The 25,766-nt window shown below is 46.8% G+C and overlaps 1 protein-coding gene across 3 annotated transcripts in view; it reads right to left on the bottom strand.

Annotated features, from left to right (window-relative positions):
• LOC114455454 (beta-galactoside alpha-2,6-sialyltransferase 2-like) overlaps positions 1-25,766 on the bottom strand; it is a 75,807-nt gene that overhangs the window by 36,759 nt on the left and 13,282 nt on the right. For all 3 annotated transcript variants that reach the window (XM_028436699.1, XM_028436700.1, XM_028436698.1), the window contains exons 2-3: positions 15,923-15,969; positions 15,225-15,839 (exon numbers count right to left, since the gene is read on the bottom strand). In XM_028436699.1, the coding sequence (XP_028292500.1) occupies positions 15,225-15,839; positions 15,923-15,969 (662 nt within the window). The remainder of the gene's footprint in view (positions 1-15,224; positions 15,840-15,922; positions 15,970-25,766) is intronic.

Below are 25,766 nucleotides of genomic sequence, written 5' to 3' on the forward strand. Positions count from 1 at the left end.
GAGAAAATGACAGATTTGTCTTAAATTGTGCTAAATCTAATGCTGAACTCAACTCAACTCTATTTATATAATGCAAATTACAACAACGTCATCTCGCGAACCATTGATCAGTCCATCCGAGTGTTCCAGACCAGTTGAGCTGCGAACCGCCAATCAGGAACCACCAGCTCCAGCATCAAGACACCCGAAACAGAAAAGAGAGCCCTCGGAGGCAGAGGCATAGCTTGCCATTAGGCAAGGCAGGCAGCTGCCTGGGGCCCCCCGAGGGCCAACAAATTTGACACAAAGAGCCCAAATATGACAAGTTTCAGTGGCAATTTGCTGTCGCAAATTCCCTGACTGGGCCCCCTCAGCTGAGCCAAATGTGCACCTCTCCCACCTGTGTCTCAGTGAGGGAGCAGCTCGTGCAGGCTGCATCTACTGTATAACTAAATTATATTTCTTTTTGTTCCCTTTTTTACTCAGGATCACAAAGAAGATTTCTTCAATAGTGCACAGGAAGATATGGAAGACCTGATCACCGGTTGTGCACAAACCAAGTCTCGAAAACGCCACTGCTCGAGCCAATGTAGCATTTGTAGTTAAATCCAATGTTTCACTTTTTTGTCTTTATTACTTAACCTAATTTTTATTGCATATGTATCATGTTTAATTGTTGTTGGTTTTTTTCCTCTAAAGTTGTGCACATGGGGAAATATTTGGTGCCACTGCAGACAATGCACTTTGTTAACTTGTGTACAATTTTATTACTTTTTGTTATTCTATACTTTTGTAGGCACATTTGACTGTTTTGTTTTAATATTGGGTTTGTAAATGTAATTGCATTTTTATACTGCACATTTAATGTTTACACCTTTTAAAAATAAATTGATGTGCACTTCTGGATGTTGTGTGCCAACTATGACACATGCAAACACCAACGACTTGAAAAAGGTGACAACAAAACTCATTATAAGGGGGTCTGGGGGGGTCGTCACCCAGATAATTTTTTTTAATTTTAACACACAAATTAAGCAATCTGGAACACTCTAAATAGTACAATACGGCAAAATACACTATTTTCTTCAAGCCTAAAAACATTTAATTACACCACTTAAGTTTTGGTTCGTGAAAAATTACTATATATATATTTGATATAAAAGTCCCTAAAATTTGCAAAATATTAACTACAATATTTAAAAAAAAAAAAAAATTTACTGCCATTTTTTAATTTAAAGTTAGGTAATTCTGTTGTGACATATTCCCCAACTGCACTCCATTGCTTAATACATTTGACATCAACATTAGTAAACAGTTTAAACCCATTGGATAATTGTAGGTGCGTTTCCTAATTAATACACTACTGTCTCATTCTAACCGTTATGAGATAGCCAATGAGCTACAAGCTGCAACAAGCTGATCTTCAATACAATTATTGATCATTTCAGCAAGAATATCCCATTGTTTCCTATGAGCAGCTGACACTGAGACGTTGCGCAGGGACCGTCAACAAAGTGCAACCACCAACACAATAAATATTGAATATTCAAAATGTCTATGGTATGGTCTTTATTTGGTCATACTACAACTCTTATTTAGCTAAATCACCTTTTGTATATTTTTGATTACTAGTACAGTGCCCATCGGAAGTATGCATTCATATGGGAGCATAAGGCGTATAAATGGGGGTGCAAAATGTGGGTGCAATGTTCCTGGTTTAATTCTATGGGACATGTGCATGATAAATGTGTTTGTTTTTTTGTTTTGTTTTTTTACTCACTTTTATATTTTTTTGTTTGGTGTATTTTCCTGTAATTTCCTGTATTTTTGTATCTTTCTGTTGTGTTTTTGTGCATTTTTTGTATAATTATTGTTTTTGGTGCCATTGTAGTGTGATTCAGGAGTCATTTTGTGTATTTTTTGTGTAAATATTTAGTTTTGTGTATTTTTTGTATAAATATTTAGTTTTGTGTATTTTGAGCCATTTTCATATTTATGTTGTATTTTTCTGTAGGGTGTGTTTTTTGAATTCATCATTATGTGTATCAGTTGTCATTTTGTGTATTTTTTGTATTAATATTGTTTCATTTTTTTTTTTATTTTACTCATTGAGTATATTTTATTATAAATATTGTGTGCCTGTGTGTGTGTGTGTGTGTGTGTGTGTGTGTGTGTGTGTGTGTGTGTGTGTGTGTGTGTGTGTGTGTGTGTGTGTGTGTGTGCGTGTGTGTCTACATCCATCTCCTCCTTGCGTTATCTCTCACACACACACACACACACACGCACTTAATCCAATGCAGGTTGTTAAGAGAGACACGGAAGTACCACAAAAAATAAATGCGCATCAGCCGTGTGTGTGTGTGTGTGTGTGTGTGTGTGTGTGTGTGTGTGTGTGTGTCCATCTGACTATATTATCTCCATCTCTTTCAGTTTCGCTTTTGATGAACATCCAATGCACAGTGGACACGCCCCTCCCTGGACATTAAAACCATGAGCTGATCCAGTTTCCATCATCTGGTCTAGACCCATCAGTTCCACAGACAACAGACATAATAAAGCTCAACATGAGACCGTGGGATGCACTTATTAAGTGTATATTAAATTATTATTTAATGTTCTGTAATTTTATTTTCTGGGAGATGTTTTTCATTGTTTCACTTATTTAGAGACTTAAGGAAGAATTATTTGATTGTTTCAAGGACAGATTGTTATAATGCATAATAAAAGTGATTGACTTGAGTCACCACTAATTTCAGATTCTTGGTATAAAGAAACTGCAACAGGACAACAATGATGTGCAGTAATGTTGTCCTCATACAATAATAATAACAACAACCACTGCACACGCCACCAGAAAAATGTCCAGTGAATATTTTACAAATAAAAGAAAAGTTCACTGATGGTGACATTGAGGTAATGTGTGACAGAGATATCAAAAGTTGTTATTTTGAGAAGAGTCATATTTATGATTAAAGGTTATGATTGTATTATATTATAAAGTTTAGAATTATCTGGCTCGGCTTTCTTTCTTTCTGTTCACAGCATGACCTTATATTTAGTTCTAAAAAATGTGTTTATGGCTAATTTTACTGATTATTGTTTCACATCATTCTGCATGTGCATTATATACAGTATAAATATGTTGATTTAACCAACTGTTAGAGAAACAATTTCATTAAATACAAAGGAAACAACATGCAAACAGAAAAACCAAGGTAGAAATAGTGTAATTAAATTGTAAAATTAGTGAGTTGTTGAAAAGTGCTGAGATGCAGCGGAGGGTCTTCTTCTGCAGAGACGTGATGGCGAGGGGTCCGAGTACAACCCGGAATTCTTGCTATTCCACACCAGATGTGTGCTGTTGGAGTGCCTCCTTCCACAGTGGTGGCCGGCGGTTGCTCACGTGCCAGTGGGGGGCATTGCCCCACGGCTTGCGCTGTCCAGTGAGTGGCGGGGCCTGGGCTGCTGTCCTCCCACCGGCTAGGGCTGTGCGGGATGGGGGGCGTCCTTGGGGGTTTGGGGGGCTGCTCGGCCGTGAAGGGGTGGCCTGGGGCTCCTTGGCCCCCACTCTTTCTGCTGGCCTGGCTGCATCTTCCGGCCCAGGAAGGCGCCTGGGTTTGCAGTAGTGGTTTTTGCACATACATTGGTCTACGATGCACTGGCATGCCTTGGGCTGTGGGATAAAACTCGTACTGTGCTTAACCTGAGACACGTTGATCCCAAATACCTGCTTTAGGTATTACCACTCACTCCTTCCCTCTGTCCACTGCCACCACCATTATACCCAAGCTTCACACTTATCACCAGACTGGCTTGATTACACAACACAATAAGCACACGTCTTACTTTAAAATAACCAAATCTTCCCCACCCTTTCCATTTCCTGCCTTGAGTCTCTCCTCCCTGTTCCCTTCCTCCTCCGCCTCCCCCACCACCCCCTCACCTAGGTGTAATACTGCCCTCTCTTTTTATATCCTCCATTAAATAAAATGTTTCTTGCCCTTCCTTAGAGAGGGCTGGTGATGGTCACAATTATGTAATAAAATAAAATTCATTTATTTAATTGCAATAACAAAACATGATTGCACTTCTTTTAGTGTTGACCTATGACAGCATTTGCAGATGAGGTAAAAAAAAAAAACAGACACAAGGGATATATCAATGTTGCTGCAAAGTAGAACAGCTAGGACCCCATCCCGGCTAGTTGTATGAGCCTTATTGAGGTAGTGGTATCCGGGTAGGCAGGCCTCATTGAGGGATGAGAATGTCCCAGGTTGCTGCCATGTCTCTGTAAGACAGAGAATGTCTATCCCCTTATCCAGGATGTGGTCATTTATTAATCCAAGTTTATTTCACAGGGAAAGCACAGTCAGCTGTTCAACTGTTATGTGAGATTTAGAGTCCAGTTTATTGAGAGTGTGGTAAGGATGACCGGCAGCGGAGGGGACAGACAGACTCGAGAGTAGAAATACGTTTCAAGCTTTTTCTATTTATTTTTCTTCCTTGTCAGGTGCAATATATTTACAGTGAAACCCCCAAAACAGAAAACCAAAAACTTGAGCAAAACAAAAAGAAAAGGGCATTGAGATGCCAGGCTATATTTTTGCAAATCCTGAACATGGTCTTTACCCTCTGTTTGTTGCCATCAGTTTTAACAGGTCTGCTCACTCAGGGTCCTCCTTTAGCAACTGAGGCTGTGCTTCCTTTATAGGCAGCCTCTAACTGTAACTCCTCCCACAGACAAACCAAACCCCATCTAAAATCAATTAACTCAATAACAAACTAAATAATCATACAAGCAACACACAAAACAACAAACCTTAATTACTCAATCATACAGAATAACTTCATGTAAATTAATTCACCTTAAATGTTTTTAAAATCCATAACAAACAAAAATTACATAAACACCCCTGTACAAATGGTTTGACCCAACACCAGCCCACCAAACACCCCTATTTACATGAGTTGGGTTAGTCCCTCTGGTTTCCTGAAAATGGAAGTGCTCCTGTGACCATGGTGGTGAGTTAGCTGCTAAACAACAACCCCATATGCTGGTAGGCCTTTCCCTGCATAGATGCTGAGGTCAGTAACTAACTGTGGTTATAGTGTGAGCGTCACGGCTCACTCCGTGACATTTCCCCCCCCTTCTCGAGATGCCCCCTGTGGCACTCTGGAGAGAAAGTCTGCAGTGCAATTCAATTTCCCAGAACGGTACAACACCTGAAAGTCAAAAGGCTGTATAGCCAAGAACCACCTGGTTATACGTGCATTTGTGTCTCTCATACGCCCCAACCATGACAGTGCCTTGTGGTCCGTTTCCAACACAAACTTACGACCCATCAAGTAATACCTGAAAGAGTCCAAGGACCACTTGATTGCCAGGCACTCCTTCTCAATGGTGGAGTAGTTACACTCCCTTGGTAGGAGTTTGCGACTAATATAAGCCACAGGGCGTAGCTGTCCATGGCTCACCTGCAGCAGCACAGCGCCCAAGCCTCGCTCTGATGCATCCGTCTGAAGTGTAAATGTCTCATCAAAGTTGGGACTGATCAGCACCGGCTCCTGGCATAAAGAGTTTTTTAGGGCCCAAAAGGCTGTTTCACAGTCCTCAGTCCAAATAACCTTGTTGGGCTGCTTCTTCCGTGTCAGTTCAGTCAGTACCAGCGCTACTTCTGAAAAGTTTGGGATGAAGCGTCTATACCAACCCACCAACCCCAAAAACGAGCGTACCTGCTTCTTGGTGGTAGGTCGATCTGCAGACATGATGGCTTCCACCTTGCCCACTTGAGGCCGGATGACACCCCGACCCAATATGTAGCCGAGGTAAGAAGTCTCTTCCTTTGCCAAGGTGCACTTATTGGGGTGAATCGTCAGGCCTGCCTCTTTTATCAAAGACAGGATATGACCCAGGTGACGTAAATGTTCCTCCCAGCTGGTACTGTACACAACAATATCATCCAAGTAGGCAGCTGCAAAGCCCTCCGTCCCCCCGAGGACTCTGCCCATTAACCGCTGGAAGGTAGCGGGTGCCCCATGCAATCCAAAAGGAAGTACAGTGAACTGGAAATGCCCAAATGGTGTCCTAAAAGCTGTCAGCTCTTTACTGTCCTCCGCCAATGGCACCTGCCAGTACCCTTTGCATAAGTCCAGCGTGCTCAGGTACTTTGTTTTGCCGAGGCGCTCGACCAGATCATCCACCCTCGGCATGGGGTAGGGGTCAAACTTTGCCTGGGTGTTGACCATCCTGAAGTCCAGGCAAAAGCGCAGGCCTCCATCCTTTTTTGGGACCAGAATGATGGGACTGCTCCACTCACTACTTGAGGGCTCAATTACCCCCAACTCCTGCATCATGTCGAGTTCCCCCTTCAATATTGGAAGAAGACGTTCAGGAACTCTGTAGCATGGCTGTCGAACTGGCCCCCGGTCCGTCAGCACAACGCGGTGCTCCACCAGCGTTGTCCTTCCTGGCCGCTCCATGAAGAGATCATCAGGCAGGATGTTGTGAAGCTCACTCCGCTGAGCATCTGGCAGGTGACTCAGGTCTAGCTCCGTCCTCCCTTCCTGGCCCGGCAGGTACTGCTCACTGCAATCATCCTCTTCCTGGACCGCCCGGATCAGCATTGCTACTGATGTGGCTGCAGGCTCCGGTCTCTCATTCCACACCTTCAGCATGTTGACATGGAACACCTGGTGCTGCTTCCGACGATCAGGCATATCAATTTCATAAGTCACTGGCCCCATTTTCCTTGATACGACGTACGGACCCTGCCATTTTGCAAGTAATTTGTTGTCAGAGCTGGGCAGCAACAGCAGCACTCGATCACCTGGCTGGAATGTGCGGGAACGGGCTGCACGGTCGTACCAAGACTGCTGCTTCTTCTGGGCCTCCCGCAGGTTCTGCTGTGCCAGTCCTGCTGCTGTTGAGAGCTTCTCCCTCATCTTCATCACAAAGGAGATGACATCCATCTTGTTCGGCATCTCTCCCTCCCAAGATTCTCTGAGGACGTCCAGTGGCCCACGAACATGATGTGCGTACAGGAGCTCAAACGGTGAGAAGCCTGTGGATGCCTGCGGAACTTCTCTGTATGCAAACATCAGGTATGGCAACCACTGGTCCCAGTCTTTAGCATTCTCTGAAACAAACTTCTTGAGCATGCTGATCAGAGTCTGATTGAACCTTTCGACAAGTCCGTCGGTCTGTGGGTGGTATGGGGTCGTTCTGATGCGTTTGATACCTAAGAGGTTGTAAACCTGCCTGAGAGTGCGACTCATGAAGTTTGGGCCTTGATCTGTTAACACCTCCCGGGGAATACCCACTCTTGAAAAGAACTGGAGCATAGCAGTGGCAACATGTTTTGCCGTTATGTCACGTAAGGGGAAAGTCTCTGGGTATCTCGTGGCATAATCACAAATTACCAAAATAAATCTATTCCCCGCCTTACTCCTCTCCAAGGGACCCACTATGTCCACCCCAATTCTCTCAAATGAAGTGTCTAAAACTGGTAGGGGAATCAAAGGGGCTGGAGCAAGAGCTTTCCCACCTGTCTTCTGGCATTGGGGACAAGACTTGCAAAAGTTTTTAACATCCTCATACAGGCCTGGCCAATGGAACCTCTTGCTGATTCTTTGTAAAGTCTTCATGCAATCTAGATGGCCCGCCCATGGGATTGAGTGTCCAAGTTCTAAAACTTCATGTCTATTCTTTTTAGGAACAATCAGTTGGAGACCTTCTTCACTCTTCCGATATAAAAGATTGTTCTCCACTACATATTTATCCCTGCCCAGCAAAGAATAATTATCTGAACTATCTGCAGTTCTCTTAAAGCAAGGGACAAGTGTGGCATCCTGACGTTGTTCCTCTGCTAAGTCTGTACTGAACACTAACTCTATGTCAGTTATATCTGGGTGTGTCGCATCAGTGTTTGGCTGCATGTTAGCATGCTCTACCATCTCACCAACATCCTTCCTGCGCCTCTCACAGCGCGTCTCCCTTGGCTGTCTAGACTCAACTGGGACATCAGCCTCAAAGTAAGGCAATTCTGAGAGGTGTGATTGCTGTTCTGTTTTAGCTTGGGCTCTGGTAACTACACCACACCAAGCAGTGTTACCCACCAACTCTGGTAATAAGGGAAAGTCTTGCCCTAACAGCACTGGATAGGGTAACTTTGGCACCACTCCCACTCTTAGAAGAAAGGTCTGGACACTAACTCTCACATACACATCTGCCGTATCGTACTCTGTCCTATCACCATGCACACAGCAAACTTCAACAGTTTCACCAAAATTACATTCCTTGGGAGAAATTATCTCTGCTTCAACCAATGACTGAGAACATCCTGTGTCTATGAGGGCTGTAACTGGTTTACCATTAAGTTCTATGGTGATGATGGGATCTTTAAGTTGGCAGATTTTTAGGGGTGGGGAGGGGCTGGGCACATAGCAGAGATTACTATATTTTGACTTTCGAAGAGGGCAAGCTGGACTCTTGTGACCTTCCCTGCCACACTCAAAACAGACTAAGGGTTTGGGCCTGTTCAGGGAGGGGGGTGGAGCTTTGCTTTTATGACTAAATCTAGCATCAGAGCCATCCCTACCAACACCATCAGACTTACCCCAGGCCTGCTTGTCGATCACCCCAGCGTAGCGATAGGTCCTTTGGCCCCTGTGCGCCGCCACAAAGTTTTCCACCAGCTTGGCTGCCTCTGCTGCTGTCGCTGGACTGTGCTCTTTCACCCAGATCTTTAATTCAGGATAGAGGACACGCAGATACTGTTCCAGCACCATCTTCTCCATCAGGCCTTCTTTAGTGCACTGCTCGAACCTGGTCCATTTGCAGAAGAGGTCTTTGAGGCGAATGTAAAGTTCTTGTGGTGTCTCTGTTGGGCTGGTCTCCATGGCACGGAACTGTAGGCGATAAGTCTCTGAGTTTATTTCGTACTTTTTCAGCACAGCTTCTTTGAGCAGGTCATAATCTGTTGTGCTGTCTGGGTCCATAGCCACAAATGCACTGCGTGCTTTGCCTGTCAGCAGCGGAATCAAGTGAATGGCCCACTCTTCCTTCGGCCACTCATACACCCCTGCGAGGCGCTCATAAGTGGTCAAGTAGTGCTCAATATTGTCAGAGTCCTCAAGCTTGGCCATCTTTAGCTCGTAGGCCCGACCCCTGGGGTTAACTGCTGACGGCTCTGGCGTTGTGGGGCGGGATGGAGGTGGTTGAGGTGTCCTTGCTCTCTCTCTGGTCGCTTCCAAGTCCAATTGTAGCTGAACCACCTGGTGGTTGAGAACCTGGAACTGTTTGGCTTGTCTGGTTGACTCCTTCTCCATCCGCTCATCTCTGGCTCGCTGGACCTCCATGAAAGACTCAAACATTTTTCCAAGGTGACTAAGTGCTTCACCTGCAGTTGGTTGCCCACTGACCACTGTCACCTCAGCAGCGCTCTCTTCAGGTCTTTTCTTCCTGGTCTCCATTTTTTTTTTTTTTCTTTCTCTATTATTGCCTGTCCTTCTTCAGTCCACCTCCTTCATCCCACTTCTGACACCAAATGTGGTAAGGAAGACCGGCAGCGGAGGGGACAGACAGACTCGAGAGTAGAAATACGTTTCAAGCTTTTTCTATTTATTTTTCTTCCTTGTCAGGTGCAATATATTTACAGTGAAACCCCCAAAACAGAAAACCAAAAACTTGAGCAAAACAAAAAGAAAAGGGCATTGAGATGCCAGGCTATATTTTTGCAAATCCTGAACATGGTCTTTACCCTCTGTTTGTTGCCATCAGTTTTAACAGGTCTGCTCACTCAGGGTCCTCCTTTAGCAACTGAGGCTGTGCTTCCTTTATAGGCAGCCTCTAACTGTAACTCCTCCCACAGACAAACCAAACCCCATCTAAAATCAATTAACTCAATAACAAACTAAATAATCATACAAGCAACACACAAAACAACAAACCTTAATTACTCAATCATACAGAATAACTTCATGTAAATTAATTCACCTTAAATGTTTTTAAAATCCATAACAAACAAAAATTACACAAACACCCCTGTACAAATGGTTTGACCCAACACCAGCCCACCAAACACCCCTATTTACATGAGTTGGGTTAGTCCCTCTGGTTTCCTGAAAATGGAAGTGCTCCTGTGACCATGGTGGTGAGTTAGCTGCTAAACAACAACCCCATATGCTGGTAGGCCTTTCCCTGCATAGATGCTGAGGTCAGTAACTAACTGTGGTTATAGTGTGAGCGTCACGGCTCACTCCGTGACAGAGAGGGCGGAGAGCACTGCAATCCACTCCAGGTTTTCCAGTGTACACCCAGCACTATCTGTGATAGGAGTAGCGGCGCTCTGATGACGCAGACGGTGACGCGTCTGTTGTGTGACGGGACGCGATGCCGACCAGAGGGATTTGATGGAGCTGTGTAACCGATTCTATAATTTAATGGACCAAATTAAAGCTGAACGATTAACCCTAATCGCATCGATATTAAGGTTTTCACTACTGCTATAACGTGACCTCAGAAGCTGAGGTTTTGTCTTCCGTCTTCATTATTTGAGTGAGATATACTGTATGTTCACCAATCAGAAATGCGGAGAATCGCCTTCCTGGGCTGCCGGCCAATCAGATATGGTTAGAGGACACAAGCTTGTATGCACTGCAGCAAGTCTCAGTTACCCCTCAGTTGAGGGGTTGAGTGTAACAACAACTACACTAGGGCCCTATAAAATTCACGTTAACGAAATCACAAAATCGATCAATGAAAACGAAATCTACCATTGAACGCGGAAATGGACAGAATCGGGTTGAAACCTTGAGGAAAAGGAAATTTTCTTATGATGAAATGTTTCGGGGACCACTTATTATGGTGCAACGCCTGCTCCCTTCTTGTCCTGGAAGCTTCAAACACAGTCTATACTGCCAAAAAACTATGCAAATCATCACTGACTCCTAAATCAAAGCCGCCCAGTGCCTGCTTAACTGTGTCTGTGCAGCTCCATTTCTTTCTCATGAACCGCTGCATCGCTCCATGAAAACATGAGTCAGCTTTAATCAGCTTCACCTGCTCAGAGCATTTAAACAACATCTAATCAGAACTGCAGAAGATATGTGGATAAAGTTGTTCTATTGTTGTGGAGGAGACCATCGATGTTAGGATTGTAGACTCTGAAACATCGTAGGTTAATGATAACTTCTGATACTTTGTCCATTAATGCCTGTTTAAACCTCAATGTCTGGAATTATCATTTTTGGGAACGTTACTTTAAAAAAGTAATTAGTTATCGTTACTCACTACTTGTTCCAAAAAGTAACTGAGTTAGAGACTGAATTTCTCTATAATAAATCAGGATGTCATCAGGATAATTTAAAGGTTAGTTTAAATTGAGTTGATCAAAACTTAATCAATAAACCTGCTCAGATTCAGTAAACCATTAAATTAATGCTGCTCTCATAAATATACAGTATGACATAAATAATTAAAAAGGAGCAGAACAATCCATGTCAGTACAACTTATACAGTATATACCTTATAATTGTATCTCACTCATTATTTTAAATTACATTTTTGTTTAATTTTTGTTTTCTTTTTATTAGTATTTATTTTGTTTCCTCACATGAGTTAAATGAGTTAATATTTTAGCCTGAATGTGGCGTTAACTAGAAATTGCATTTAAGTTTTAAGATGGGAAGTTTCTCTGAGAAATTGGACATGTGGATGAAGACGAAATCAGTGAGCTAACATTCCAACTTTTTTGCTCATAACAACTGCTGCTCATTTTGATTCATTTTTCAAATCTTTTACTAAATGAAAAACATTTAAAAAAATAAAAATAAATATACAGTTGCAAGAAAAAGTATGGGAACCCTTTGGGGTTAATTTAATTTCTGTATAAATTGTTAATAAAATGTTTTTTGATCTTTTTCAAGTCACATCAATAGACAAACACAATTTGCTTTAACAGATACTGCATGAACAATTCTATGTTTTTAATGAACTAAACATGTAAACATTCACAGTGCAGGTGTAAAATTATGTGAAGCCCTGGGCTAATGACTTCTCCAAGAGCTCATTGGAGCCAGGAGTCAGCTCAACTGGAGGCCAATCATGGAAGGAGATTGGATGTGTTGGTTAAAGCTGCTCTGTCCTAGAAAACACACCCCAGCTTTAGGTTTGCTGTTCTCAAGAAACATTGACTGATGTGAACCATGCCTCACACTAAAGAGCTCTCAGAGATGTACGATCAAGATTTGTTGACTTGCATTAAGCTGGAAAGGATGACAAAAGTATCTCTAAAAGCGTTCATGTGTTCACTGTAAGACCGACTGTCTAAAAATGGAGAAAGTTCAGCACTGTTGCTACTCTCTCTAGATGTGGTTGTCCTGTAAAGACGAGTGGAAGAGCACAGCACAGAATGCTCAATGAGATGAAGAAGAACCCGAGAGTATCATCTGAAGACTTACATAAATCTATGGCACATGCTAACATTTGTGTTGACAAAGCTACAATAAGTAAAACAGTGAACAAGAATGGCGGTCATGGGACAACACCAAGGACTAAGCCACTGCTGTTCACTAAAAAAATCATTGCTGCACGTTTGAAGTCTACAAAAAAGCTCCTGGATGTTCCACAACACACAAAATATTTTGTGGATGGATGAAACCAAAATTGAGTTGTTTGGAAGGAACACACAATGCAATGTGTGGGGAAAAAAAGGCAATGCACACTAACATCAAAATCTCCTCCTGTTTGGCGCCTCGGGATGATGCTGTTTACTGGGGGGGCGGCGTTAGCTGTTCCGATGGTTGAGGTTGCTTTCGGCCGCCTGGTGGGTATGTCCTGCCATCTGCGGACTGGTGGGTGGGTCCGGGGCATCTTTGGCTGGGGGCTGCTGTCCCGCGCTGGATGTGTGCCGTTGGGGTGCCTCCGTCCCCGCGGTGGGGGTCGCCGGTTGCTCGCGGGCCGGCGGGGGGCGCTGCCCTGTGGCTTGCGCTGTCCGGGGGGCGGCGGGCCCTGGGCTGCTGGCCTTGTGCCGTCTGGGGCTGTGCGGTCCTGCTGGGCTGTGGCCGGGACCTGGGCTGGGGTGGGGGGCGCGTCCCGGGGGGCTTGGCCCGGGGGCTTGCCCTTGGGGGGTCCTGGTCCCTGGGGGTGCTCCTGGGGCCCGGGGTGCTTGGCCGGCTGGCCGGGCCGGTCCTGGCGGGGGTCTTCTGGGGCGGGTGGCGCGTGCCGCGCCCTTGCATACCTTCTGGTGCGGCCCCTGCTTGGGCAGTCCCCCGTGAGGCAGAGTGTCGGGGTTAAATTAGGGGGCCACATCCCGGCGGGGCGGTCTGGCTTGGCCTCTGGAGGGGGCCCTGGCTTTAAAGAACTGAAGCTCGTGGCGCGGGCGGCATCAGCACCTGGGGCGCCCGGGGGGGCTAGGTTGGGGTGCCTGGGGACTCCCAGCGGCCCCCTGGTACCTTATGCGGCTTGGGGTGTGGTCGTTCGCCCTGGGCGGGCTGCTCCTGGTGCTGCATCCGTTCCGGGTCCTCCTGGCCTGGGGTCGGGTCCTTGCTGGCTCTGGGCTCACCGGCGGGGGCCCGCCGGCTGCCCGTTCGGCGTGGCTCTGGTCGTCTGCTGGGCGTGGGCTTTGGCTCCTCCGCTGGGGTCTCGGGCGGGGGGCTCTCTGGGCCCTCCCCTCGGGGGGCTGGGCGCGGGGGTGTGGGTGGTGGTGGGGGGGTGGGGGGCTTGGGGGCCTGGGGGTTGGGGGTTGGAGTCGGTGGCGTGGTGCGCTGGGTCCTTGGCTCCTTGGGGGCTTTTCGGGTGTGTATGGGGGGGGCAATGGCAGCCTCTCGGCTTGGGACCTTGGGGGCGTTCGGGGGGCTGCTTGGCCGTGGGGTGGTCGCCGGGGGCCCCTAGATCTCTCGCTCTTTCTGCTGGCCCGACTGCTTCTTCGGGCCCGGGGGCGGCTTATGGGTTTTGCAGTAGCGGCTCTTGGAATCACATTTGTCATGGACGCACTGGCCTCGGGCTGTGGGATAACACTCATACTGGGCTCAACCATAGACACGTTGTTCCCAAATACCTGTTTTATGTAACTTCCACTCACTTCCTCCTCTGCTCACAGCCACCATCATTATTCCTAAGCCGCACACTGGTCACCAGACTGGCTTGATAACACAACAATAAGCACAATATACACAACCACAATTTCACATCACATCACTTGAAACTTATTGATTATTCCCCACCCATTCGTTTTCCTATCTTGTATCCCTCCTCCCTGTTAACTCCCCCCCCCCCACCCCCCTCACCCTGGTGTAACACTGCCCTCTCTTTTTTACATCCTCCCTTTAATAAAGTATTTACCCTTCCCTAGGGAGGGCTGGTGATGGTCACAATTATGCAATGAAATAAATTCATTTATTTAATTGCAATAATAAAATATGCATTGCTGTTAAAAGATTGCACTAAAAAAAAAAAAAAAAATCTCCTCCTAACTGTGAAATATGGTGGCAGAGCCATCATGGTTTAGGACTGCTTTGCTGCCTTAGGTCCTGGACGAAAAGCTGTTGTTGATGGAAAAATGAATTACCAAGTTTATCAAGATATTTTGCAGGAAAAGTTAAAACCATCTGTCTAACAACTGAAGCTCAACAAAGACCAAAAGCAACATCAGAAAGGCTTCCACAGAAAAAATCTATGCCTTCTGCAGTGGTTCAGTCGGGGACCTGACCTGATCCTGAGCTGTGGCATGATCTCAAGAGCGCAATTCACATGAGTTCCATTTCCATTCTTGTGTGAACGGAAACAGTTTTTCTAAAGAGGAATGGTCCAGTACTTTTCCTAACCATTTTGCAGGTCTAATCTGCCACTATAAAAAACGTTTGGTTGATGTTACTGCTGCCAAAGTAGGGTCAACCAGTTTTTAAAACATTCACATACTTTTTCCACCTGCACTGTGAATGTTTACATCTTGAGCTCAATAAAACATGAAAACACATATTTTTTTTCTGCAGCATTTGGTTAAGCAGACTGAATTTTTCTATTGCTGTGACTTAGATAAAGATCAATACACATTTTATGACCAATTGAAGCAGAAATCTAACTAATCCCAAAGGGTTCAAACACTTTTTCTTGCACATGTAAATGTAGTTCATGTAGTATCTAGTCTTGCATTGAATCAGTTGTTTATTGCAGCCCGATTCACCACATACTGCAGTTAAGTATCCTGAACACTTAGGGGAATATATTTAATAAGCAAACTACTCACCAATCTCTTTGCCAAGTCCAGATCCCAGAATGGCTCCAGCACTAGAGACCACGGCGCAGGTCTTGAAGTTGCTCTGGTTTTGCTTCCTGAAGAGTTGATCAAAAGAAATTGTTGGCACCACTTTAGCCCAGCCGAGCGAGGAGAATGGTTCTTCTTGTCCATCCAGCATCTTTAGCTGCACCTCGGTTTTCATCTGGCACAGCAGCTCCTTTGCACTCTGACCCTTCCGCAGTTTCCCCTGGAATAATATCTTGTATTTGTTGGACTTCCAAAAGCTTTTCAAAGTATTCTTTAGTGATTCGTTTAGAATAATTGTTGATGCTTGACCTCTCCACGGCTGCTGCAACACGGAGTTTGGTTTGAAAGTTTGACTGCCGTAGACAGCGTCTGGGGCGCTGTTTGGGTTGGGGATCACTTTGTGACGGTTCTCCAGGTTTGACGAATATGTCATGTGTTTATTCACTTGGACATTCAGAAAGCTGGAGATAAAAGCAATTAAAATCGGAACCCAGAGCAGGCTTCCCACCAGCATCAGCCTCTTCCATTGCCTTACACTGGACATTATCATCTCTCCAATCCACATTGACAACAAAGCCCACCGACTGGAGATCAGGGCTGCAAAAGAGAGCTCAGGGTCAGACATGGCAAAATATTCCCCACCTCTGCACACTAACAACACACAGACCTCCACAGCTCACCTGGACTGATAGTCCTACGTTCTTCTGCCCAGTTGGTGGCCAAAAAGCTGCAAAATGGAGAGTGGACATCAGAGTGATTACAGATAAGCGGTTTGCTTTAAAACACACATTATGCATCATCTTTCCATAATGGTCCATTTTTATTAATTCTATAGGTAAAAAAAATACTTAAGATGTACATAATTGTCATTTTGCCTCGAGTGACTAAATCTCTATATCATCGGCTATATCGAATCTGACGATATTTAGCATTTTCTGCAATTAATGTAATCGGCTGTAATGTCTCAATCCGCCGATCCGATCAATGACGTCTCTGTCCTGTTGAAATTTTTTGTAGACGCTCCCATTGCCACTGTTTTATCCATCTCATTTACTCGATGTTCCACACCACCGACATGTTTGCTCTACATGACCGGGCTTTATTGTACAAGCATTTCAATCGCATTCGTGCACATAGGTGAAAACCTATGTGAAAATGAACTTATAGCTCAATAGTTTTACACCTGTAATGATTTTCGGCGGAGGTTTGGCAAATTCTCGGTCTGTGTTGCATTTTAAAAAGCTCAGCCATACCTTCGACTGCTTACTATCAGCCATGTTTACTGAACCCGCAGCTACTGACGTCATTATGTTCTTGTGTGTGCAATGTTGTGTTCAGGCCCTGCATGGGAATTTGCCAACTCTTCAACTCCTTCACAGTCACCAGGTTGTGTTTAGGTACCGAAACATGGTACCTATTGGAGATTGTTGCTTCTCCTGTGTGTGTGACAAAGATTGCTGGAACACCTCATCCACCCAGTTGCTCCGGTTAGAGAGAGAAACGAGGATACAGAGTTCAGTCTTAGCCTTTTATATGCCACAGTATGGAAACAGTACTGAATTATCCAGCAGTACACTGATGTACAAGATTAATGATGATTCGTGATGGTATTCTGTAAATAATAAGACAGAAAAACAGATATAAATGAAAAACGGGCCGACCGGAAGTGACACGGCCGATTAGCTTAGCATTAGCGCTGGTAACAGAAACATACATTAAACAACTAAACGGTGCGCTATCCGTGAGATTCACAACACTAAACAACTGCTTAAACATGCTTACAGTGAACCAAACTTACTTCTTTCATGAACGCATCACATTTAAAGCAGACGACACATCGGCCGGCCGAACCCTCGCGGGGTGTAGTGGGAAATACTGTAAACCACACATTCAGTGGTCAGGACCCCTTCGCGGCCTGAACACAACGGTGAAAACAGTAGCTGCCCGCTTAGGTGCCTGAACATAAAAAACACCGTAATCCCAAACAAAACATAGGAAATTTATAACAGCCGCCCCCAGAATAGCATGACTATTATGTAAGAACACCTAAATTTCCTAAACTGCTACAGAAGTCCCCGAGCCAGTACAGTCATCCAGAATGGCTGGAAGCTGGACCAGACGTGCAACTGGTCGCAGGTAAGTCTTAGCCCCAACCTGGACCTCGGCAGAACGGATACATCCATCGGTACCTGCATTCAGCTTCACTACTCTCCCGACAGGCCAGCAAGCTCGCGGTAGCTGAGGATCAACCACCATCACCACAGTGTCCTGGGCAATATTGTCTGCAGGTTGGTGCCACTTCTGGCGTACTTGGAGAGTTGGAAGGTAGCTACGAAGAAACCTCGCCCAGAAGTGATCCACCATCACTTGGCAGTGGCGCCAACGCCTCCTTGTGAGTGTGTCCGCGGCATAGGTGACTTGTGGTAGAGAGGCATCTCGCCGCCCCATCAGCAACATACTTGGCGTCACGGGATCTAGGTCTGCCACATCTGAAGAAACATATCCCAATGGTTTTGCATTAAGGATGCCTTCCACTTCGATCAGGAACGTCAGTAGGACCTCCTCCTGGAGGGGCTGTGTGCCGATGACCACTTGCAACGCCTGCTTGACAGACCGTATCTCCCGCTCCCATGCGCCACCAAAATGAGGTGAGGCTGGTGGATTGAACTTGAACTTTATCCGGTGCTTTGCAAGACTTTCTTGGAGTCGTGGCTCCATGGCTTCAAAGGCTTCACTCAGCTCTCTCTCTGCACCCCGGAAGTTTGTCCCTTGATCGGAGAGAATCTCTGCAGGTGTTCCCCGACGAGCGATAAACCTCCTGAGGGCTAAGAGGAAGGAGTATGCATCTAGGCTTGCCAGTAGATCGAGATGGACACAACGTGTCGTGTGGCACTTGAAGATGACTCCCCAACGTTTCTCGCTGCGCCGTCCAACCTTAACGATGTACGGCCCAAAACAATCCACCCCAGTAGAGAAGAATGGAGGTTTAAGGACACGCAGGCGAGCAGGAGGTAGGTCGGCCATCTTCGGCGCGACTGGCTTCCCTCTCCACTTCCTACATTCAGTGCAAAATCTCTGATGGTGCTTGATGGCCTGCCTCCCCCGCAGGATCCAGTACTGACGTCTGATCTCGGCAAAGACCCTGTCAGACCCTGGATGGAGTAGGCGTTCGTCGAAATCCCGGATGAGAAGCTTTGTCACTGCATGATGAGGATCAAGGACGACTGGATGGATTTCAGCAGAGCAGGAGTCGTCCATCTGTCGGAAGCGTCCACCCACACGGATGAGGCCTGTCGTATGATCCATCTCAGGTGAAAGCATACTGAGCTTACTGCTTGGTGATACTGGTTTCGCTGCCCTGAGACACTTCATCTCTTCCGGAAAGCAGTCCGCTTGGCTGGCCTGGAGCAGAAGGGTCTCAGCATCCCAAGGTTCAGGCTGCTGTGAGGAGGGATCCATTACTGCCTCTTGAGTGGCTTTGACCACATCGGTCCAACTGCTGAATTTTGTGACATCTGGTAGTTGAAGTTTTGGGTCTGTGTGTGTCAGTCCACAGAAGATATTGTGCTTTAGCTCGGAACCGTCTTCTAATCCTGTAGAGGAAGGAAGCAATGGCCAGCTGTCAGGGGAATCGCGCAGAAACTTGGGTCCTTGAATCCATCTATTTGATGTCGCCAGCTCAGCCAAAGTCTTGCCGCGTGTGAGATCATCGGCCGGGTTGTTTGCCGTATCAACGTACCGCCAGGTGTGCATAGCCGTCAGCTCTTGAATCTCAGAGACCCTTGTACCCACAAAGACTTTGAACCTGCATGACTCGGATGTCATCCAGGTCAAAACAGTAGTTGAATCTGTCCATAGAAAGGTCTGGGTTATGGTAAGGGTGAGCTCTTGATGGATGAGGGCGGACAGCTGGGCTCCGGTCAAGGCTGCACAGAGCTCTAGGCGTGGCATCGACTGCTGACGTTTTGGGGCCACCCTGGACCTTGCCATCACAAATGAGACGTGAACTGCTTCATCAACCTTTGTAGTGAGATAAGCAACCGAGCCATATGCCTGTTCGGATGCATCGCAGAAGACGTGTAGAGTGTATTCTTTGGTCTCAGTGGCGAACTCTGGTGGTGCGTAGGTTCGTGGTAAGGTGATGTTTGCAAGCTCAGGAAGTTCCCGTTCCCAGCTAGACCAGGCATCAACTATATCGGGTGGAAGGTTTGGGTCATCCCAGCCTCTCCTTTTTGCCCACAGTCTCTGAATGAGGACTTTGGCCCTCGTCGTGTATGGTATAATGACTCCAAGCGGATCATACTGACGGGCGAGGACTTTGTATATGTGCCGCATAGTGAGGGTCTCGTTTTCCATGGTCTTGGACCGGTAGCCAAGTTGATCATTTGGACAGTGCCACCGCAACCCTAGAGCTGGCTCCTGAGGGTCAGTCTGCTTCTCGGCTAGCCAAAGTTCTGCGCTATCTGATCTGGCTGTGGATGGTAGATGAGAGACGACAGTTGGAACATTGCTTGCCCACTGCCTGATTTCGAACCCCCCTGAGGCCAGACACCGCCTCAATTTATCAACAAGGAGTTTAGCTGCTTCGGGAGAGGGTAAGCTCTGCAGACAGTTGTCTACGTAGAAGGACTTCTCCAGAGACTGCATGATGTCCTCGTTTCCTTCTACTTGGTCCTTGACATGTTTCTGAAGCGCGAATGTCGCACAGCAGGGACTACTTGTTGTGCCAAATGGCAAGACCTGCCATTGGTAGACCTCCGGCTCTTTTTCTTGTTGCAAGTTCCTCCAGATGAACCTCATCAGAGGCTGCTCTTCTGGAAGAAGACGAACCTGGTGGAACATCGCACGAATGTCTCCACTGACTGCCACTGCATACTGCCGAAATCGTAGGAGGACGCCTATGAGCGATGGTCCGAGGGTTGGACCCGGGAGGAGCTGGTCATTGAGTGAGAGACCTTTGTAGGTGAAGGAACAGTCAAACACCAAACGATCCTTTCCGTTGTGATGGATAAGGTGATGGGGAATGAACCATGACTCTTTGGAACTGTACACCTCCTCTGCTGAAAGTTTAATGACGCATCCTCCATTGATCAGCTTCTTAATCTCGGCTTCATGCACTTTAGCCCTAGCTGGGTGCTTCATCAGTCGTCGTTCGGTGCTACGGAGCATGGGAATGACTGCGTCCACAGTGGCCTTTAGTGGTGGGGCATCCTTAATACGTAGTAGAGGTGTAGCATATCGGAAAATGTCACCAACCTTTACTCTTTGAGTTTTTTTCTCTAGGATGTTCACGGCCTCATGATCCAGACGGGACCGCACTGCTAACCGCTCACTCCGAAATGGTAGAACATCAAGCTGCCATAGACGTTCGACATGTCGATAAAGTTCATCTGCCACTGGCTTGAGAGTGGTGAAGTAACATGAGGAGGTTTGAGACCCAAGACCATCGGGACCCTGAAGAACCCAACCGAGAGCTGTGTGAACTGCCGCAGGCCCACCTCTGGGGCCAAACCTGACGGGCTCTCTGGAGGTGATCAGGTGGGTGCAGTCTGACCCCAGTAGCAGTAGTGGCTGTGCTCTGCTGAAGCCCTGCAGTTGGATGTCTCTCAGGTGTCGATAGCGTCTCTGAAGTGTAGAAATTGGATAAGTCTGCTCCGACAGAGCGAGCCGGTTAGAAGTGAAGGCACCCTTAATCAGATGTCGTTCTGTGGGCCGGGTCAGGGGGGCCACATGAAAGTCCACCGAAGACCCCGTGAGGCAGGTTACGTCCTGGCGTATTGTCCGGAGGGCTAGTGACTCAGTCTCACCTTTAAGTCCCAAGTGTTTGACAGCTCCCGGCAATATAATAGTGCGTTCGGCTTCATCGTCCAAGATTGCATAGGTCTGGATCGACTTACTCCCATTGCTGATGATGATTGGTGCTACCTTGAGATACACCTTCCCACCTTTGACGGAGTTGGAGAATGAAGTGCGATCCTTTGGTGTAATGAGGTAGACGTGGGGACTTTGATTGGCGATGGTGTGAAGTACTCTGAGGTGAATCTCTTGGCACTGGCTGCATGCTTTCTTTAAGGTGCAGGCATCTTGTTTGTGGTTAGTTCGACCACAGTGGCGACATCGCTTGCCGTCAATGATCCACCTTTCGATCTCCTCCGGCGAGCGCTGGACGATGTCTGGACACTGTGAGAGGTAATGCTCGGTACTCTTGCAGTATAGACACATCCTCTTCCACTTCTGCTGCTTAGTCCCTGGTCGGCTGTCCTCTGTAGACTGGCGGTGGTCAGGTTTAGGCTTATCTGAACCATGATAGACTGCAATGGGCTGGTTGCGAGACCTGAAGGGGGTCGCTGGCTTATCTGCTTTAGTTGGTTGCACTCCATCAGTTCGATATCGCTGCGCCATCTTCGCCGACAGCCGTTGAGCTTCAGCCTTTACTTTGAGCCAATCCGCAAGGTCCCGTAGATCGTGTGGGTTGAGACGATTGGTGTGTAACCGGCCTTGGACTTGTAGGTGCTCCACGAACCCATCTCTCAAATGTTTAGGGAGCTTACTTAGAAGCCGATCGACGTGCCCAGTCGACATCACCTCCATCCCATTGGCCCCCTCTAGCGATGTCAGCATCCCGACGAGCAGGTCAACACGAAGGGCGAAGCTTTGGAAGGTTTTAGAGTCTCCAGATTTGACGTCAGGGGAATTTAATATTGCTGCAATCTCACTTTGGGCGAGTTGATGTGGCTGTCCGTATTGGCGTTGAAGGGCCTGCATAGCAGCAGTGTAGGGCTGTGCATAGTGCCTGCAGGCCTGAGCTATTAACTTAGCCTCGTCCAGCACCAAGTGTTCCATGAGCACCCGATATTTGTAGTGCTCAGAGAGTTCAGTGTGCGGATTAAGTAGATACTCCAATGCCATCTTGAGATCAGCAAACTCTCTCTCGCTATCGTGGACCAGTTTAGGGAGTTCAGGTACTGGAACTGGCTGCCTTGGATGCTGTGGAGATAATGTATACTGAGGCTGAACAGTATACTGCTCCTGTAAGACTTGTGCAGGCTGATGAATTGCTGGAGCAGGCGGCTGAGACATCAACTGATAGACTGGCTGAGTCTGTAGAGGTGGCTGAGGCTGATGCAGTAACTGTGGTGGGTAGCTCAGTTGATACACTGGTGGATGATGGGCTGGTTGTGCAGAAGTGATGGACAGGGGCTGATGCACAGCCACAGCTGGTGATTGGTGGGTAGCATACTGAGCCGCTTGAGGCAGGTAAGTTGGTGGCAGCACGGCTGGAGGAGGCTGTGGTGTCGATGGCAGCACGGCTGGAGGAGGCTGATATGTTGGATATGTGAGTGTCGCTGGTACAGGCTGGTATTGAATCTGTATGACTGCAGGTATATTGCTGTGTGCAGTACTCACACATGATGTTGGAGGCTGGTTTGGCGAGTAGATTAGCTGGTACACAGGTGCTGCGGACATGGGTGGACTCGCGTGGCTGACGACCGGTGTTGCTTGGAGACTCGTCTGTGGAGGGCTCGTGCTTGTTGTTGTGAGGAGCAGAGGCCTTGGAAATCCAGATGGCATTGATGATGTTAATGTTGCTGGAAGAGACTGCGTTAGCATGTAGCTCTCCCCCCTTCTGCTTGGTGCATAAGTCAGAGTTGCCTGTGACTGGAATGTTGTTTGTAGCGGTGATGCTACGGGCAGATTACCTTGGCTCTGAATCGGGGATCTAAGCTCGGGATAAGCTAGGCCATAAGGTGTCGGAGGGCCACTGCCGTCGACGCTGAAGATGCTCTCTGTTAGGTTCTGACTTTGGCAGCTCTGTTGAGACGGCGTTGGAGACTGGGGGCCTACACAGACAGTTAGCAGACCAGGCTGGAGATTAGCATTAGATGTTGTGTCCCATTGTCTTACCCCATCGACTGCCCCGACCACAGGAGGACAGGAGTTACGCCCGAGCGCAGTGTGGAGCTGGTCATCTTTCACAGGAGACTCTGTCTGCTGGTGGGGTGACTGCAGCGGTTGTGCGCTGGCGCTGTAGCTGACGTTGTGGCTCGAGGCAGTATAAGGCATTAGGGCTGGTGGTAAGCTGAACTGGTAGCCTTGTAGGTGTGTTGAAATCTGTCGTAATCTTCCTCCTCCAAGATGTCCATTTTCAGATGCTGCTGTTCTCTGTGTATCCATAGCGCTGTAGTGGGTGAAGTATCCGGCTCGAAGGACCAATATTGGAGATTGTTGCTTCTCCTGTGTGTGTGACAAAGATTGCTGGAACACCTCATCCACCCAGTTGCTCCGGTTAGAGAGAGAAACGAGGATACAGAGTTCAGTCTTAGCCTTTTATATGCCACAGTATGGAAACAGTACTGAGCAGTACACTGATGTACAAGATTAATGATGATGCGTGATGGTATTCTGTAAATAATAAGACAGAAAAACAGATATAAATGAAAAACGGGCCGACCGGAAGTGACACGGCCGATTAGCTTAGCATTAGCGCTGGTAACAGAAACATACATTAAACAACTAAACGGTGCGCTATCCGTGAGATTCACAACACTAAACAACTGCTTAAACATGCTTACAGTGAACCAAACTTACTTCTTTCATGAACGCATCACATTTAAAGCAGACGACACATCGGCCGGCCGAACCCTCGCGGGGTGTAGTGGGAAATACTGTAAACCACACATTCAGTGGTCAGGACCCCTTCGCAGCCTGAACACAACGGTGAAAACAATAGCTGCCCGCTTAGGTGCCTGAACATAAAAAACACCGTAATCCCAAACAAAACATAGGAAATTTATAACAGTACCGTTTAATTTTACGTGAATCGGTACCAGGTAGTACCTAAGGAATTTAGTCGGCAGGGCCGGCCCCTGGTATAGGCAGTTTAGGCAAATGCTAGTGGTGCCGGTCATCGTAGGGGGTGCCAAAAAATAAAAAAATTGAAATAAATGAATAATTTTTGTGCAGAGCATAAATAAAAAAATATCTGTCCAAGTACCATTAAAATTTAATCAAGCCCTGATTGAGATTCAAATTGTGCAAAATAAATTAGCTTAAAGCAATCAATTATGGTTACAATTTTGTGACAACTTCAGCCAAATTTTTATTTATTTTTAAAAAATACATATTTATAAATGTATCACACATTTACATATGCAGTCTGTCAGTTTTAGAAAGCCACTGCTGCGCTTCATAAATCTCAGCCACAGAAAACAATATTACACTTTTACAGGGCTCATTTTCACTTCCATTGTGGCTTAAACGGACAGAGTTACATCAGAATCAGAATCAGAATCAGAATCAGCTTTATTGACCAGGTACAGTTTAGAACAATACGAGGAATTTGACTTGGTAGTTGCAGTGAAAGAAGACACATCAACACACCGGGGCAGCCTTTTGCGGCGCCCACATATTTAGGTGAAAAAGGGATCAACAACAGGAGGAGAGGAGGGGTGAGGGGAAAAAAAACTGCCAGTTTGAAACTGATTTCCCTAAACAGAGAAAACAGTGTGAAACCAGGAAAAAAAACCGCCTCTGCAAACATAAATGTAAGCATGACACAGTCAAACAACTCGAGACAAGGCATGTGGGAAGGGTTGGGTGGGAGGTTGGCTGGGGGAGGGGGTCAGGTGGGAAGAACACCAGGATTCCAGCCGTTTGGGGACATGGGCGTGCTGCCAATGGGCGCTGCAACCACGCCTCCATGCAGCTGTGGATGGGAGGTGGGGAAAGATGGCCAACGAGGCATTTGAAGTTGAAGACCTGTAGCTGCGATACTGACAACCAGATGACGTGTGGAAAAGTTCAGCATCAACAGTTCCAGGTGGGAATGTAGGGAAGGAGCGGGGGGAGGGAGTGGGGGTAAGAGCCGCCGTCTGCAGAAACTTCCTGGTGATAAGAGTTGAGACAACCTTGGCTTTAGCCTTGGCTAGCTGGGGAGCCGAAAGGGAGATAAGCAATGTGATTTGATACAGGCTATGTCAATTTCCAATAGCCTTCTGTCCTGGGTCTCTCTGCTGTAATCCAATGAATGGCCTAGTTTCCACTTCCAAGCCGGGTCTCCAACTTCTCCCAGTTGTTATCCATAACGCGTAGACGATCCAAAAGCAGCTCTTGCTTGCTTTTGATATCGATCAACACATGAGTCTGAGTGTTCAGAGCCCTGCTACATCCTTCAGAAATCACTGGCAGCTTTTCCAAAACAGTCGCCAGCGTAGTACGGACTTTTCGATAGATTAGGAAGCCACCAGCTCCGATCAGCAGCATGCCTACTATCATTATTCCAATCATGTAGATGTCCTCCACGTCTTCCACGGAAAGGATGGACAGACACACAACTCGCCACTTGTTCCAAGGGTCAAGGGTGTATCCAGCCGCAAACGTCCCGCTTGGACATGCGGGTTCACCACCCCCGGTTCTTTTCGTCGAAAAAATCTGATCGATAGCACTGAGAGACCAACTAATTAATTCCATTATTCCGGTTTTGGATGAGTTACAGAGAGAGGCTCTTGTTAGGCTCACAAGACC

Source organism: Gouania willdenowi, chromosome 21 (assembly GCF_900634775.1).
Source record: "Gouania willdenowi chromosome 21, fGouWil2.1, whole genome shotgun sequence".
In the NCBI taxonomy this organism is placed as follows: Eukaryota; Metazoa; Chordata; class Actinopteri; order Blenniiformes; family Gobiesocidae; genus Gouania; species Gouania willdenowi.